Here is a 19,153-nt window from a genome sequence, read left to right on the forward strand (position 1 = left end):
AATTTGAAGTTTTAAAATGATAGGTACATAATTTAACACATTATTTTATATATTTTTTTATTTGTATAATTATTACTCATATTTAAATATTAAAAAGTCTAACTCTTGATTACATAAGTATATATGATTTTTTTGTATAAAAAAATTATTTATTTAACATTTTTAACCTTTTACTATAGTTTCTCATTATTAACCACTTTGTTATGGGACAAATTTTATTATTGTGTATTTGGGTGGTCCACTTTATGGGCCATTTAGGTAGTGGACAAATCTTAGTAGGCTGCAAGATGGCGAACTTAGTGAGCTCTGCAAATCTCAACGGTAACTCCCCTCTTCTCAGCAAGGAAGAGGAAGATCATCTAATCCGAAGTACTAAAAAGATCAAGAGCTCGGAGATTGGTGATGATGATACCATGTTGGACAAATCCAAAGCCCCACCTGTTCCAAACACCAAATCCTTTAAGGAAGCACTCATCGAGCGAAGACTCAATGAAAAAGAGTTCGATGATGACCTGGAAAACTTGGATACAGATGATGATGACTTCGATGACAGTGATGAAGATCTGGGGTCGGAAGGTAATGGGATGCCGAAGATAAAAATTCCTAAATCACTCATCAACAAAATCAGAAGACCTTGGAAGGGATGTTTGATTGTTAAACTTTTGAGGCGAAATATTGGGTATAAGTTATTAGTTAACAAACTAAAGAGGGCTTGGGATCTCCAAGGAGATTTTGAAGCTATTGAATTGGGTTTTGGTTTCTTTCTCATCAAATTCCAGATGAAGGAAGATTGTACTAGGGTCTCCACTGGTGGGCCTTGGATCATCCTTGACCATTATCTTACTGTCCAAAAATGGAAGCACCATTTCAAGCCTTCCGCAGCCAAGGAAATCTCTACGGCACTATGGGTAAGATTTCCTCAACTTCCAATTGAATACTATGATGAAAAAATTCTATACCATATTGCTAAAAGTTTGGGCAAACCTTTGAAAATTGACATTAACACTGCTACTTCTTCTAGAGGCAACTATGCCCTGGTTTGTATCGAGATGGATCTTAGTAAACCCCTTATTTCTTATTACTCAATTGGTAAATATTCCTATGTTGTTGAGTATGAACACCTACATTCTATTTGTTTCAACTGTGGAAGAGCGGGCCATCGAAAGGAATGGTGTAATACTTCTTCGGTGAAAACCAAAGAACCAGCTAAGGTTCCGGCTAACAGAACCGAAAAAGTAACCGTTGTGGACTCGGAGCAACGGTCGAATATTTCTGTTGCTGGGCCTTCTGCTAATGGGCTGGCTGAATTATCCAATGAAAGCTTTAGGCCTTGGATGTTGGTTAAAAAGAAATACAGAAGACCTCAAAATTTGGGGAGGGGCAGAGAGGATAATAAATTAGGCAAAAGGCCTCAAAATGCTAATGGGCCTAAATTGACTTCCTTGGCAAATAATCCAAGCCCACATATGCTTCCATCTAGTCAGATTTCAACCCCTTTGGAAAAGAACTTGATGGTGGGTGAGAATTCCAATATCCATACTAACCCATGTGATATACCTCTGAAAAGTGACAATACTCAATCTATGGAAACTACTCCTATCACAGTCTCAAACCTATTCAATATGTTGCAGGCAGCTGAACAAGGCTCAGAAGATATTATGATCATGATTCAAAATTCGGATGGAAGTGAAAGTCAAGCTGCACAGCTCCCTGACCAAGTTAAAAACAAAGGAAAAGTAGATCTTATTACACAGAAACCAACTCTTGTGCCTGAGAGAAACAAAGCCAATATTTCTCAAAGGAAGAGAAAGGCAAGCTCATCTGAAAAATATTATGGAAGACAACAACGAAGAAATCCACAAGGTGAACTACAGCTCGATTTATCTCGCCATAGATCCAGAGAACGAAGTATTTCACCACATCATCGTCGATTGGTGGATAGAAGAAGCCAGACTGGTGATAGAACCCAGGGTTGCGAATCCCTACGGCTCAATGAACAACTTGGTCAAGGTGAGTCCTTCTCGACCAATGATCAGGGATCGCTTGAGAGTGCGAAAGATTTTAGGGACACCTGATTATGTCCCACTACCAAACCACCCTAAATCGTTTTCCATGAAGCTTGTTGTTTGGAACTGTAGAGGTGCTGGTAACAAAATCTTTAGAAGAACTATGAAAGAGTTGGTGAAAATCCATAAGCCGTCTATCATTGTACTCATGGAAACCAAAGTTGGATTCAATTCAATGGGAATGTTTTTTAACAAGATGAATTTTACTGCCTCAACTCACATTGACCCCACAGATAGAAGAGGAGGCATTTGGGTGATTTGGGACCCAGTTCAAGTTACAGTGAGGGCGTTCGAAGCCAATGATCAAGTCATTCATGCTAAAATCAAGAGGGACAGTTATCCAGAATGGATTCTCTATTCAGTTTATGCAAGCCCTAATCCTATGAATAAGGCCCTTTTGTGGGATAATCTTGAAGCTATGGCTAATAACATGACAGAGCCATGGTTGGTAGCGGGAGACTTTAATGATATTGCTTCTAATGCTGAAAAAAGAAGTGTTTCTACGATTTAGAGCCAAACTAATTCTCGAAAATTTGTGGCAAGAATGAATAGGTGCAATCTCATGGACTTGGGTGTTCAGGTCCTCATCTTACTTGGTCTAATGGGAGACAAAGCCTTGCCAATACTCTGGAACGACTTGACCGGGCTGTTTGTAACTCAGAATGGAGGGTCAATTATCCTGAAGCTGCGGTGAAGAACCTCCCCAGAACTTATTCAGATCACTGTCCTATGGTTATCTATACTCAAGGTATGTCTCTACCTAATCCCTCTTTTCGACCCTTTAGGTTTGAAGCGGCCTGGATTTCTTACCCTAGTTTTAGGGAGGTTGTTAAACATTCTTGGTTAAATGACCATAATCTTCTTCCGGAAGCCATCTTGAATGTCACTAAAAATGCTATTTGTTGGAAAAAAGAATCTTTTGGTAATATTTTTTGCAAAAAAAGATGGCTTTTAGGGAGGATTGAGGGCATTCAAAAATCACAATCTCTTTTTTTTTCTCATAATCTCCATATTCTTGAGACTAATGTTGTTAAGGATTATAATCTTGTCTTGTATCAAGAAGAGCTTCTCTGGTTTCAAAAATCTCGAACTAGCTGGATTTGTGAGGGTGAGAGAAACACTCGTTATTTTCATGTGTCTACCTTGGCCAAAAGAAGAAAGATGAGAGTTACTTTTCTTAAAAGTGAGGATGGATCTTGGATTTCTGACCCTGCTAAGATTAAAAGCCATGTAGAAAATTATTTTCATAATTTATTTACCTCGAATGTCATAGTTTTAAATCAAGAGTGGGCTGTTAAATCTCATGTCCATTTTTCTGCTGAAGATAATGTTGGCTTAAACAAATTTATTTCGAATATGGAGATTTGGAAAGCTTTGAAATGTATTAAAACTTTTAAAGCCCCTGGTTATGATGAGTTTCAATCTGTTTTTTATCATTCTTATTGGGACATTGTGGGTGAGTCGGTGTGTGGTTTAATTAGAAATTGCTTTTCTTCTAAGAATATCCCTCTTATCAGAGTAGCTTTATTCCAGGGCGTTCCACTAACGATAATGTTATTATTGCTCAAGAGATTATTTATACTTTTCATTTTAAAAAGGGCAAAAGTGGGGGTTTGATTTTCAAAATTGATCTTGAAAAGGCATATGATAATGTGTCTTGGTCGTTCCTCCATGACACTCTTTTGGATCTTAATCTTAATGCCAACTGAGTGGAACTTATTATGAATTGTGTCACTACTGTGAACTCTACAATTCTTTGGAATGGTGAAAGGCTCAATGAGTTTCCTTGGCTAAAGGCCTGCACCAAGGAGACCCTTTGTCACCCTATCTCTTTGTTCTCTGCATGGAAAGACTTTCTTACCTAATTACTGCCAAGGTGAATAATGGGTTGTGTAAAGGGGTTAAAGCTTCTAGAAATGGGCCTTCAATATCCCATTTATTTTTTGCTGATGACTTGTTATTTTTTGCCAAAGCTGATACTAGTAATTGTCAAACAATTATGGATGTTTTGGAGGAATTCAGTTCTTATTCTGGGCTTAAAGTGAATCTTCAAAAGTCTAAAATGTTCATATCTCCGAATGTGAGTCAAGCTAGAGCTAGAATGCTCAATAATTTTTATGGTATTCCCCTCACTTTGGATCTTGGTAAATACTTGGGCATTCCTCTCTTGCATAGAAGAGTGAACAAAGATCATTTTATCCATATTCTTGATAAACTCCGATCTAGATTGACTGGTTGGAAAGCTAGCCTCTTGTCTCTTGCAGGTAGGGCAACACTCGTCCAATCTGTTACTTCTACTATTCCTAATCATACCATGCAAACCATGGATCTTCCTATTAGTGTATGCAAGGATCTGGATAGGATTAATAGAAATTTTTTATGGAGAGAAGTGGATAACCAGAGGAAAATTCATTTGGTCAATTGGAACACTGTGTGTTCTAGCAAGAAAGTTGGTGGGCTTGGCCTTCGTAAAGCTAGACCCCAAGATCTTGCTCTCCTTTCAAAGCTTGGTTGGAAAGTTTTAAAAGGGGAGCAAGACTTGTGGGTTAAGGTTTTGAAAGCCAAGTATTTGCATAATTCTGATTTTCTTAACTCCTTTGTGCATCATAGAAAATCCCTTGTTTGGAAAGGCATTCTTCAAATAAGGGAAACTTTGATGAAAGGTGTTAAATGGAGTATTGGTGATGGTGCCTCTGTTTCTATATGGTATGATTGGTGGTGTAGTGATAAGTGCTTTGCGGAAGCTTATCCCAACCACAATCTGATGTCTATGTATAAAGTTGAGACCCTCATGGATGACAAGGGAGGTTAGGAGTCTCACATTGTGAATCGTAAACTCCTGGAGGAGGCCGCTATTAATGTCCTCAAACTTCACCGGCCCATGTTTATTTCTTTCCCTGATTCTCCATTTTGGAAAGGTTCTATTTCGGGGGATTTCTCCACTGCTTCTGCTTATGATTTTATTTCTGAGCATGATAGCAGTGAGAGGAATTGGTTTGGCTTTGGAAATTAAAAATTTCCCAAAAAATTAAGGGTTTTATATGGTTGATTTTGCAAGGGAAATTGCTTACCAACTAACAGAGGTTGGCAAGAGGCCTTTCTTCATCTGCAGAATGTCCTCGTTGTTCCGAGGAGAGAGAAGATTTGGATCACTTATTTCGTGATTGTGCTTATGTTAAGCCCATTTGGCAAACGTTATTTGGTTCCCAATGGATCCCTCATGATAGAGGCATCTACCTTAACTCTTGGATAAAGCGGTTCTTGAAAGGAAAACATCCGTTTGCTTCTATGGAGAATTATAAAATTCTTTTTATTGTTTCTTTATGGCAGATTTGGAAGGATAGAAACTTAAAAAAAAATTGACAATAAAATCTTGCCTTGGCAACAAAGTTGTTTTTTTATTCAAAATTACACTTCACAAATTGTTGAAGCGTTTAAAGCATCTATTCTTTTGAAATCTGTAAGTCCTAAATTTGTGAAATGGTGTTTACCTCCCACAGGTTGAATCAAGTTGAACACGGATGGTTGTGCTCGAGGGAATCCGGGCAATGGAGGCTTCGGCGGATTGTTTCGAGATGACTCAAGAATTTGGATATATGGGTACTTTGGGAAGCTAGAATTATGTTCTAGCTTAGAGGCAGAGCTATGGGGAATTTATGGAGGGCTCACTATTATCTTCCAAAAAGGCTACATAGATGTGTTGATTGAATCAGACTCAGCTGAAGTTGTGGATCTGTTGCAAAACGCAACTGTTGTTAATGCTGCTTTCCGGAGTATTGTAGAAGATGCAAGACATCTCTTGAAAAGATGTAGATGTTCTATCCAACACATTTTGAGAGAAGGAAACCAGTGTGCTGATAAGTTGGCTAAGCTTGGAGTTGATCAAGAAGAACATTTGGTTGTCATGGAAGACCCTCCTAAGGAGGTTCAAAGTTTGGTGGTGGCTGACATGCTGGGGCGTGAATACCAGAGACTCTAGGCCTTTTGTTTGTAGTTGTTCGATTTCTTGCTTTTATGTTTTTTCCTTTGTTCTTTTGTGGTCTGTTCTAATCCTTTCCGAAGTACCTAAAAAAAAAATTTTATTATTGTGGCTTGTGTCAAATACTATTAACAAGAAAATTACTGGTGACCATTAACTACTATGGCAAATACACTGCATCTTCCCTAATTCATTTAACTTGTGAAAAAATAATGTTTTAAGTGTTGAAAAGAAAAGGGAGGAAGACGAAAGAGTCAAGAAAAGTAAATAAAAATGTAAATACAAACAAATACAAAAGGGTATTTTTGGTTCTTTAGTATAATACATTTATTTTCTTTACGATTTCAATGGTAAGGTTGTTGATCACATTTAATGCATTCTTGACAAATATCCTAAAGGCACTTGTAACAAAACGAAACCGTAAGAGTAAGGTTAGAGATCCAAAAAAAAATTATCAAAATTTCTATATGAGACATTATCTAATAATTACTTATTCAATTAATTACTTCATCAGTTCAAAAAAAAATTAATTACTTCATCACTTACTTACCCATGATATGATTATCTAATAATCAAATAAAACATCACATAGGATGATGAATTTACTGTACAAATGTAATTATTTTATTCAATTCAAACATCTGTATATAGTGAAATATATCATGATAATTTATAATTGAATGGTAATAATATATGTCAATAATAACGTGTTATCATCGTTATAATGATTTTTTTGCAAAATTTTTTAAATTTTGCAAAAAACAATTTTAAATATGGCTAAATTTTATTTTGGAATTTTCATTTAAATAATTTTAAAAATTCAAATGAAATGTGGTTAGATAGACCAATATTTTCTTTAAAAAAAATTAAAAACTTAAATTAGATATAGTTAAATGAACAAATAACTTTATATCATGTAGGATTTTAATTTTTAAAGAGTACAAAAGTTGAGAAATTTAGTTTAATACTTTTGGAACTTCTAGAACAATTATTGTTAAAATTTAAATTTTGTATTTTATATATATATATATATATATATATATATTTGAATAGGGAGATCTATTAAGAAATCCTTTTCTAAGTACTTCTATCTCACACTACAACCAAAACACATTTTAGTGACACCATACTAGTTCATAATATATTTTTGTATTCTAACAAGTTTTATTATTTTGATATTTGATCCACCAAATTTTAATTTTTATATTTAAAGTATTTTATAAACAATTTTACCCTTATAAATATTTTTTGAATGCTTAGCAACTTAGTGATGTAAGGTCATGTTTGTTTGGATGAATATGAACTTGGGATTGGACTAATAGTTCAATAAAATTATTAATCCGATGTTTGGTTAAACAATTGAAATAGGGACTAATTATTTTAAACTTGACTATTAGTTAAGACAGGATACATAATCTAACGGATTCGTAATCCTAGGACTATTAGTCATGGGAATACTAATCCAGTCCGCCCAAACAAACATGGCCTAAATGTTCACGTTGATAGAGTGAATATTCACATCACGAAATATTCACACTATTAATGTGAAGATTATTATTAGGGGTATTTTAATAATTATGTCACTCATAAAATTTATTGAAATATAAGAAATTAATTTAGACTAAATAAAAACATAAGTAGATAAAAATGGATTAATGAATAAATTCTCCATTTAAATAGCAATATTTAAACAGAATGCATATATATTTAAAATCTTTCCAAGTCCCTATGAGACAATGAAATTTTTGTTTAAATTATAAGTAAAAATATAATTTTCAAAACTTGAGAGGGGCGATTACATACTCCTGGGTGCCAAGGTACCACTGCGATACGGTAAAATATTTTACCGAGCATTTGGGCACGTTACAGTCACTTCGTTGATACTAGAAGTACTTTGACCTAGTGGATGATCATGTGTCTCAATTGAACTCCTCTCTGTATAAAAGCCAGGTCGCTTGGGTTGGGGCAACATTGCACTCTCACTAACCAACATTAAGAGCACTGATGACATTGATGGTCTGTCTTCCGGATATTTCTGCACACAAAGGAGACCCACATGTATGCACCTCAATACCTTTGACATTGGAAATGAACCCTCCATTAGTGGATCCAATAACTCATAAGCCTTTCCTTCAGTCCAAAGTTGCCATGCCTGCAATGGTTCAATATAGTACGCAATATTTAAAATTCAAATAAAGGGAAAAAACTGAGGAAAGTAGAAAAAGGTGTTTTTTTTTTTTAACTCAAATGAGGAAACTCTCCAAGGTTAGGTCGCATTCGACCTACTCCTACATGGTAAACCCCAAATGTTTACAGCTAGTCTCAAACCACGGCTATTGAATAAGTCGAGGTGTTGCTAGTGGGAGTGTTTATGTTGGTTCTAGGGGTAACCTTGAACCATTGGACTATCTTGATGGAATATAAGGAGGAGATATATTATACATCGATGAACTTACATGCCCAAGAAGGTTAAGATCATGATCCGGATGATTGAACATTCGGTTCCTTTTGCCGCTCATTATTTCTAAAACTACGACTCCAAAACTAAAAATATCTGATTTCATTGAAAAGAGGCCATCAATTGTATATTCTGGAGACATGTAACCACTGCATACCATTATCGAAGAAATTAGAAATTAGAGCCAAATGAACTTTAGACATGAACTTAAATTTGGTTTAGCCTAGAAACAAGGTAATATAACTGTAGTCACTTACTAAGTTCCAATCACCCTTCTTGTTTTTGCCGATGATTGATCACCTCCAAAAGCCCTAGCTAAGCCAAAATCAGAAATTTTAGGATTCATCTCACCATCAAGTAACACATTGCTAGCTTTAAGATCTCTATGAATTATTCTCAATCTTGAATCTCGATGAAGATAAAGAACCCCTCGAGCAATCCCCACAATAATGTGCAAGCGCATCCTCCATGTGAGCGATTTACTTTTGTTTTTTACATCTGTCACAAAAAAATTTACCCATGATTTTTATTTTGTTTATTGAATTTTTGATAAATCATTATTGGTCAAACGTAAATTCCAAGTAAGAAAGATACGTGATACATGGTCCTCTGTCCCTAAATATTCATATCCCCTTTATGATCTAAAGGTTAGAAATGTATTGGGACAGTAAAACATAAAGATTTAGAAACAAAAGATCCTTAACAAACAAATACATAAGAAAGTTTAGAGGGCAAACCAAAAATGAAGGAATCCAGGCTTCCATTGGGCATGTACTCGTAAACTAACATTCTTTCTTCTCCATGGATGCAACATCCCAAAAGCCTTACAAGATTCCGGTGTTGAAGTTTAGCAATCAAAATAACCTCATTTTGGAATTCATCCACACCTTGTTTGGAGCTCGTTGAGAGGCGCTTGACAGCTATGTCTTTTCCCATTGATAGTTGTCCCTATGGTTAATTAACGTAAGATATATTTTCATCATCATACCAAAGACTACAACTCTTTTTCCACTAAAATAGTAGGCAACAATGGCTTTAAATAACGGTATTGAAATATATAGTATTTGTTCAAAAAGAAATATATATCGATATTAATAATTCAATCATATATCATTCAATATGGGATAGTATCAGCCAATATATGAGTAAATATTGAGATCAAAAATTTTAAATTTTAATATATATCAACTGATATTTAAACCATGAGAGCAATGAAATAAACCTACCTTGTAAACAGGCCCGAAACCACCTTCACCAATTTTATTTGTATCAGAAAAGTTGTTGGTTGCCCCAACAATAGTGATCATATCAAAGATGGGTAATTCTAGATTTTCTTCATCATTGGCATGAATGTCGAATCCAGCAACTATTGATCATAAAATACACAAGAAAATGTAAAGCTTATCAAATTCACTATTTGGTTTTGAAATATGGAGGAAACCATATCATCTAGGTGATTAATGAAAAGCAATTTGTTTACCTCTTCTTGCCTTCTTCATTACCAACCAACAAACTAAGGAGATAATCAGGGCTCCCATCACCACAACAGATGTCACCACAATGATCATCTTCTTTCCATGAAGACTTTTAGATTTCTTCTTCAAATGTTGAGCTGCAGTCAAAAACATAGTCATTGATTCAAATTAAATTTGAAACATAAGTCATCCATTTTAGGTAATAATAGAGGAAGCTCCTAAAAAAATTATAAAAAATAAAAAACAAAAGTAGAAAAGGGTGGTAATTAATTATATAATTGAGGGGTAAAAGTGACGTAATTATATAATTATTAAGATGTCTAAATATACCATTTTAAAATTGATGAGGTAAAATGATATTTAATAATAATTGAAGGTGTGTCTAAATAATTGAATTGGTTTAATCACAAAAATTAATTGAATATTATTCAAATCATCTCAGCTTTTTCTCGAACAAAAACATTAAAATAGCCACACATGAGAAACATTTTTCCCTTTGTTTGATTCTGGTGTTGGTTTATAGAGTGGGAAGCCCAAATAGAACTATGAAGGGTCCATATAGGGATTACTCATGATTTATATATATAAACACCTTTCACAAGAGGCCCAATTAATTAAACTAGAGAAGCCCATATCAAAATTGGTAGCAGATTATAGTCTCAAACTATAAAAGTCAACTAGAGACGCCACACTTTAGAATTAGTTCTAGACTTTTAATTAGCTGTTGTTGGACTGGGAAACAATGCTTTCTGGTCTAATTTGTTTGTTATAAGTAAGGGTATTTTTGTCTTTATAATGTGGGGGACTCTGGAATTTTTAGTCTTTCAAACATGAGGTAATTTTATTCGCACACCTAACAAAATTTCAATATATACTATTTGTGTAATTCAAATATAAATTTTTTAACAAAAGTTAAATATTCAAGTATAGATTATTGAGTAAAAATGAATTGTTCAAATATACATTCCGTCGAATAGTTTATATTTGAACAACTGTTTTTTGTTAAGAAGTTTACATGACAACATTTCGACTTATGTTTGAAAATTTATATCTAAATGACACAAACGATATATAATGATATTATTGACAACAGTGGTTAACTAACAAAGAGAAATAAAAAATAAAAGAAATAAAGTAAAATAGAGAGCAATAAATCTCCGTAATTATTGATAATTCTAGAAAATTCTATATATAATAATGAGTCAAAAAGAAAATGGATTAACATACCTAATAACTCATCGGCATCAACACGTATATAGAGAGAATATCTAGCACTATGGGCTGTTCTTGCATTCATCAAAGTCCCATACCAAGTCAAGCAATAGTTGCCGCCATCACTTGCAATAGTGTAAGCCGTGCAAGAACAATTTCTCAAGCACTTGGCTTCACACTCTTCCAGGCTCAAATTCATCTCTTCATCTCCCTTAGACGTTGGCGGAATTTTTGCTCTTTCCATCTTCACGAACCCTTCTCCGTTCCCACACATGCCAAGTGCCGCGCGCTTTTTCACACACCCGCCTGAAGCATCACGTGAATAATACCATTCATTTGGTAACTTGGGCTCATACCCTGGAAGGCAAGTGCACTCGAACTCCGCCTGCCCTTTGTTCTCGTTACAATAACCAAACCCGCCACACCGCCCATAACTGTCACATCGCTCGTCTAGGCCCGAGTAAGACTCCACCCATTTACCCTTACCCTCGAGCCACGTGTTCATTTTTATGTTCCCAAGTTCGTCCACAAGAAATATGGACAAAATCGAGGCATTGATCTGAACGTACGATAGATATACTTCCTTGCGATTGTCAATGAAACTGGAAATTGTGAAATTACCGGTCCGTTTGTTCCACATCCATGGTGCGGTTTCCCAAAATCGAAACAAGCTCTTGTACAATACCAATTGGGGCGACCCACCCGGGTCCTCCATCTTAAAGGAGTATTCTCCTTTGCCAGGGTCATCTCTCGACTTCCATGATGTCAAGAACCGGTTCACACCGGTTATCCGGTCCAACCCCAACTTCATGTTGGGCAGCAGCACGTGCCTAGGATAATCAAAACTTTGCCATACAAAAATAGTACTATTGCTACTATTACTAACCACCAAATTCCCCGAATCCAAGAGTCGAGCTGAATAATAACTGTTTGTTGCAGCTGCTGTTGAAATATTTGTATCCCAAGTAACATTATGGGTATTGTCGTCGTCGTCGTAGATGACAAGATTTCCATCTTGGTTGATGGATATTACTCCGGACTTATCATTGATTGGGTTGTCTTGATTGGCAACCCAAACAACGGTTTGTTCAGAGATTTTATAGTACCATATTCCAACATACCTGCGATTGGATGTTCCATTTCCAGGACTGAAAAACCCAAGTGCGAAGGTCTTACCATTGGACACTAAAAGCTCACCATCTTTGATGGGTTGATTCGGAGTTATGGTGTCACTGGTGGAATTGCAAAGTCCGAAGAAAAGATACACAAGGAATAAAATATTGAAGGCCCATTTTTCAGAATTCATCGTTTTGGTTAGGGATTTCTTGTGATTGGGGGAAATAAAAAATGTTCTTTTAAAATTCGGTTGTCAATTTTCTTGGTCTTTGGGTGTACTTTTGTTTGATGTTGACTTCATGTTATTGCCTTTACATGTGGTAAGATGGTCAATGGAATTGACTGAGCATCATGAAAAAAAAAATTGGATTTTTAAAGGGTAAATAATCAATAAGTAACGAATCTTATAATATAGATAAATAAATTTTATTTGTGATAAAAAAAAATCCAAAATATTCATTGTTTCATAATGGTGTCTTATTCAATTTTATCCTTCCTATTTAATATAATCAATAATTTTTTAAATAATTTTAATTTAACTAAAATTTAAAATTTTAATTGTAAAAATTATTAATCTCGTACTTACAATTTTGTTTATGAAAAATCATTTAATTTGAACAATTAAAAATAATTTAATTATAAAATTTCTAATAAATTAAAATTATTTATCAAATTTTTTGTTCATATTTTAATGAAAAAAGATAAAATTAAAATAAAATATACTATTATGAGCAATTGAATTTTTTTATAACAATTTATAAAATAAATAAAAAGATTTATTTGTTAATTTTTAAATTTGACATAACTCAATAATAATTTTCAAAACAAAATAGAACTTGTTGATAATTTTTTCATTGTGATTTATGATTTTCTTTAATATAATATCATAATTTGTACAATTAAATAATATTATTTTATTAAAAATATTTATGAAATCGTTGTTCATATTAAATAAAAGGTAAAATTAAGATAACATTCACCATTGTGGAGTAATGAACTTTTTAAAAATATATTATGAAAAATAAAATTTAGTTATCCATATTGAAACTTGATAGGACTTTATAATAATTTTAAGAGCAAAATATGACTTATTGCTCATTTTCCCTTATGTTAAATGAAAGATGGAACCGATTCAATAATGGGGGATTTGTGTGTAAGTCCTAATAGGTGGACTTATTATTTAATAAATCATGTGATAATTAATAGCATTTTTCATCAAACACTATCATCACTAGTTATTAATTTTCAACGATAGTTTAAAAATTTTATCACAAAAAACGTTATTAATTATAAGTTGTAGCGACAATTTAAAAAAATTATCACAATAAACGTTACTAATTTTTAATTTTCAACGACAATTTAAAAAATTCATTATAGAAAAATGTCATTGATTATAAATTTTAGCAACAATTTATAAAAAGTCATGACAAAAAAAAAGTATTACTAATTATAAGTTTTAGCGACAGTTTAAAAAAATTATCACAATAAACGTTACTAATTTTCAATTTTCTGCGACAATTTAAAAAATTCATCACAGAAAAATGTCATTAATTGTAAATTTTAGCAACAATTTATACAAAGTCATGACAAAAAAAAGTCATTAATTATTAATTTTTAGGAACATCCAAAAAATGGTCACAATTTTTTTTATAAAGACAATTTTACTTAGCCTAACTTTCAATAGAACTTAATGAAAATTAAATGCAACTATTAAGACGTATTAATAATTTACCCTTCAAAAATGGTGCTTAAATTTAGATCTGGAGAGAAACTTGAGGTTGCAAAACGAACACAAAAACAAAATTCAAATTATGTGTATTTAAAATTAATAACAAATTTTGAATTATTTTATTTGTAGCCTAGGCACCATAGGAAAGTTAGGCCTAGTTTGAGAAGATTGAAAAAAGATAAAAAGTCAAAAAGTCACTATCCTATTTAAGTCACATCATCTTATTTAAGTCACATCACCTCTCTAATACATCACTTCAAACCCAACCCAAACCCAACCCATATTTCATAAAAAGTCAAAAAGTGCACTTATTTAGGGTTGGTTTGGCAAGGGCTCATTGGGCTTTTTTGGCTCAATGAGCCATAAAAGACAGAATAGGCTCATGAGCCACAACAGACAAAACATCCCATCCAACCCCATAATCATTACACTCTTCTCTCACAAAAAAATCAACAAAGCCAAAAAGCCAAAAGTCCTTCCCAAACTAAGCTTTTGAGCCCAGGCTCATATAGTCAAAAAAGTCAAAAAGTCAACCCACTTCCCAAACGGAGGCTAGTCTTCCCAAACTAGGCCAACTTAAATTTATATTTTTATAAGTATAAAATTAGTAGGAAAAAAATCAACTTTTCAAATAAAATTGTTTTCTTGTTTGAAATGATCTAAATAAGTACATTTTTTAACTTTTTATGAAAAAATATGCAGAAAAATAAAGAAATAATATGACTCAAATAAGTACGTTTATGTCAAATAATACCTTAATATTGAGATAAACATGTACAAAACAAAAAACAACCAAAGAAGTCTGTACACTATAGAAAATTAAGCCTGCATTTGGTTGTGTTTTGCAAATGTGATTTGAGAATATGAGTTGTATTTTGAGTTTGTATGTTGTAGAATTATGATTTGAGTGTAGAAAATTTGTTTGGTAAAAAGTTTTGAAAATAATTTTTAAAAAGAGATTTGATTTGAGTGGGGAATTGTTGGTGTGATATTTGATATGTGAGACAAAAATTTACAACTCATAACTAAACATACAACTCAAAATTATTTCAAAGCACATTAAAAATTAAAAAAATTTCAGAAAATATTTTTCCCAATTATATAAATCAATTGCCAAAAAAACAAAACAAAACAAAAAAAAAAATCTGTACAGCGGAGGACGTCCGGGCGGTCTTCCCCTGGGCAAAATTTTGCGGCTGATGCATAGAGCTCTCTGCAGAGCACGTAAAAATTGATTCCAAAACAACAACCAAACATCATACTCAAACGCACGTGTAGAAACACGTTTACAAATCACAACCAAGCAGAGCCTTAGGAACAAAACTTTAGAGACAAAATCACTTTTACGAATAAAATATTTTTATTATCAAAAGTATCATTATTATATTTTTAGTAACGAAATTTGGACATTAATGCTGAATTATTATTTTTTTGAGACCAAAATTCGTGTTAAAAAATAAATCTTTTTCGAACCAAATTATTTGTCGCCACATATATTAGTGAACTTTTAAAAATTTGTTTAGTTTGTTTTTCAAAAAAAAATTTGGGAAACATTCTCTACAAACAAATTTTCAAGAATATTCAAACCAAACAAATTTTTTCAAAAAAAAATCTCAAAATTTTGTTTGGTTACTTACTTTTCAAAATCACTCTCTCATACACATCAAATCAATCATTTTTTTAAAAACTCTCTCCCCAAAACAATTTTTCAAAACCATTTTTAAAAAAAGGTAAACCAAACAAGTTTTGATACTTTTTATCTAAAAAACTACTCTATAAACACAAACCAAACACACCCTTTGTTGCTAAAAGTTCTATTTTTCACTTTTCAAGAAAAACTTTTAAGGACCATTCTTGGATGACAATAATTGCGTCCCAAATATTTTTTTCAACAAAATTTTCATTTTATGAATAAAAAAATATAATTTCTAAAACTCTTAGTTATCCAAATACTTTCTTGATATTGTATAAAAACAAATATTATAAAAGCACTTTTCCATGTTGTTTTAAAAAATGAGTAAACCATTTTACATAGATTTACATAAATAGAAATTGAATTCTCTTCAATTTGGGGATGTAACTAGAGACGTCATGTTGATGAACCTATTGTGGTTTATTTTAGTGATTTAAATCTTTTATTTTGGATAAATTATAAACACATTTTCTGATATTTTCTTAAATTATAAATTATCCTTTATGGTTCTAGAAATTACATTATGTCCCTTAAAGTTTTTAATTTTATAACAAATAGGTCATTTTATTAATAAATCATCAAGTTAATTAACAATTTTTAATAATGTTAAAATTTTATTTTAATTAATAATTTAAATAATTTTACTATTGTATAGGTGAAAAGTTAGAAATTTCACTTTTTCAATTAATTCTGTTAAGTAAAAAATTCTGATAAGGAGGTATTTGTAATTTTTCAAACTATAAGGAACAATTCGTATTTTAAACAAATTTCAAAGGGCGTATTTGTAATTTACCCCTCTTCAATTTGGGGATCTAACTACAGAGGTCATGTTGATGAGCTATTGTGGTATATTTCAGTGATTTAAATCTTTTATTTTGTAATGTCTAAAAGAAATAATCCATGTAAAACAATCAAGATCGTCTAACATTAATATTCATATAATCTGTTCATGTTTATTTTAAAAAATAAGTGATTTATTTTTAAAATTAAACTTCATATCTATTTTTTTTTCCAGACATGTGATTGAACTAATTTTCCTGGAAGATGCTATTGTGTTTACAATAGGCAAGATAGTCAATGGATTTGACTGAACTCCAAGGAAAAAAAATTGGGTTCATTCAATGAAAATTAAAACCGATTGGACACTAGTGTTTCAATCTTTATTTGGAGAACAACGTTACGAATGACCATGTACTTCGAATCAGAATGGTAAGGGCGTGTTTGATTGGGGGATAAGGGGGGATTATCTATTATTTGGATTGTAATTTAAATAGTGTTTTTTATTCGTCGTTTGATTTTTTTTTTAGTTCGCCGGACTCCATGTCTCCCATATGGGGGACTATCCTGTCCTGGGGGGTGGGATTGTTTTGGGGACTAATCACTGTTTGGATTAGATGATGAAATGACCATTTTGACCCTTTACTATTTAATTATGTATTATATTTAATAAAATTCAATAAAATTTAAATGTCTCAATTTAAAAATAAAATAATTTTATTTAACTTTTTATTGATGTTTTATTTATTTAATTTTTTGAAATAATTTTTTATGAATATTTTATTGATGTTTTATTTTAAAATTTTGTTTATGTTTTATTTAATTTCATTATTTAAATTTAATAGATGTTTTATTTAATTTCATTTTTTGATTTTTATTATTTTTTAAAAAAAATTTATTTAAAATTTTAATTAAAAAAATAATATATATTTTTATTGATATTTTATTTATTTTTTTTTAAAAAAAATAATAAATTTATTTAATTGTGTAAAAAATAAAATAAAATAAATTTTTATTTAATCTAGTTAAAAATAATTAAAATATTAAATATATGTTTAATATTGCTATTACTTAGTAAACAATTAAAAAAGGGTAAAATAGTCATTTGTTCATTTATCTTATCCAGTCCCTCCAACCAAACATTGGATTCACTAAAAATAGTCCTTTCCAGACATCTAATCCCATGAAAAAACAAACACGATACATATCCAATCCGACCAAATAGTCTGGGGGATTCACAGTACCAGGACTCAAGTCCGATGGATTCTAATCCCCCTTATCCAGTCCGTCCAATCAAATACACCCGTGTCTATATTAAAATAATTAAATTTTTAATTAAAAATTTATTATTTTTATTTTAATTAATCATCTTTTTCAAATATATTTTCCAACAAACTCTTTAAAGAGGTTGATTTAATAACCCCAAAACGTATAATTTGTTGTTTCCAAATTTCAAAAAAGTCAATGTAATTTATCTTTGAAAAAAATTATATTGAATCCATATACAAAGGAGTATTTTGGAAAGTTAAGTTGGTAAAAAACTGTTTAGTTTTTTGACTTTTCTAGTGACTTTTTTGGCTAAAAAAATTGATTTTTTGTGACTTTTTTAGCTTCTTCCCAAAAGACCCCAAAATGATATGACACTTTATATTCCGTTCATATTAATTTAAAATACCTTATTATTCTAACTTATATTTTCAAAAATATTATATTATTCTGATTCAGCTTTTTTATACAAATTTTGTTTATAAATATTTTTTCTTAATTTATCATATTATGTTTTTTATCTCATGTATTACAATTACATTAGTTTAATGATTTCACCACTCAGGTTCATTATTAATATAATAATAATTGATTAAATGATAAATATAATATATTAAGTATTTTATTACCTTAAATTATTTGTTGAGTCATCTTTCCTTAACTACATGTAACTAGTGATTTGATACTCAATTAAAGTAGCTAATCAAAAATTGAGTTTGATAAATTGTATTTCTATGATTTTGTGCCATAAAATAGCTAAGAAAATATTCTAATGAGTTTGATAATGATTCTCTAAAAACTCATGATATATCGTTTAGGTGAGTGAAATTGATGAAAATTAAATTTTTGCTCAACATGATTTTTTCCATGTGGATTTATTCCCTATCTAAAATCATTGATAATTGTGAAGGTTTTTATTTGTCTTTTTTATAATAAAAAAAAATTTAAAAAAAAAATACAATACACTTGGCACTATTGCATTTTATATCAAATTTTATTTTAATTTTTCATTTTTTTAATTATAACGGTCAAGTCCTTATATTTTTAGTTAAGTTGTAAAATGACTCTTCAATCAATGGTTTAAATTTATTTTACTCGTAAATCTTATACTTTATTAATTTAATTTTTACCACACCTATTCATTGTACGTAAATTCTGAAAATATAATTATGGGATGCCATTGACTTTTGCTTTTCCAAAATGAAAGACGAAAAAGAAGAATAATGTTTTAGAGCATTAAATTTGGAGTTTTAGAACATCACTAATGATGTGGCACAGTGATCCCACTAAAGTGATGTGATGTTTTAGCTTGAGTTTTTTTTTTTTTTTTTTTTTTAAAGCTCATTAGAACTATTAGTGATTCAAAAATTAGTAAGATGAAT

General features: G+C 31.4%; 2 protein-coding genes across 2 annotated transcripts; one reads left to right on the top strand and one right to left on the bottom strand.

The window, feature by feature from the left end:
- The first annotated feature begins 287 nt into the window (after positions 1-287).
- On the top strand, positions 288-6,511 carry LOC114273709 (uncharacterized). The gene is made up of 2 exons (XM_028215503.2): positions 288-2,814; positions 5,567-6,511. Exon 1 carries the CDS (start codon positions 288-290, stop codon positions 2,073-2,075), a length of 1,788 nt encoding a protein of 595 aa, XP_028071304.2. The 3' UTR covers positions 2,076-2,814; positions 5,567-6,511.
- A 1,182-nt stretch (positions 6,512-7,693) lies between these two features.
- On the bottom strand, positions 7,694-12,572 carry LOC114273708 (G-type lectin S-receptor-like serine/threonine-protein kinase At4g27290). Its single transcript, XM_028215501.2, has 7 exons — positions 11,206-12,572; positions 9,984-10,115; positions 9,730-9,869; positions 9,241-9,451; positions 8,761-9,001; positions 8,502-8,652; positions 7,694-8,197 (listed from the first exon to the last, which is right to left on the bottom strand). The coding sequence occupies exons 1-7, from the start codon at positions 12,494-12,496 to the stop codon at positions 7,889-7,891; spliced, it is 2,475 nt and encodes an 824-aa protein (XP_028071302.2). The 5' UTR covers positions 12,497-12,572; the 3' UTR covers positions 7,694-7,888.
- Positions 12,573-19,153: the final 6,581 nt, after the last annotated feature.

This window comes from Camellia sinensis, chromosome 13 (assembly GCF_055761805.1).
Source record: "Camellia sinensis isolate YWXY chromosome 13, ASM5576180v1, whole genome shotgun sequence".
Taxonomy (NCBI): Eukaryota; Viridiplantae; Streptophyta; class Magnoliopsida; order Ericales; family Theaceae; genus Camellia; species Camellia sinensis.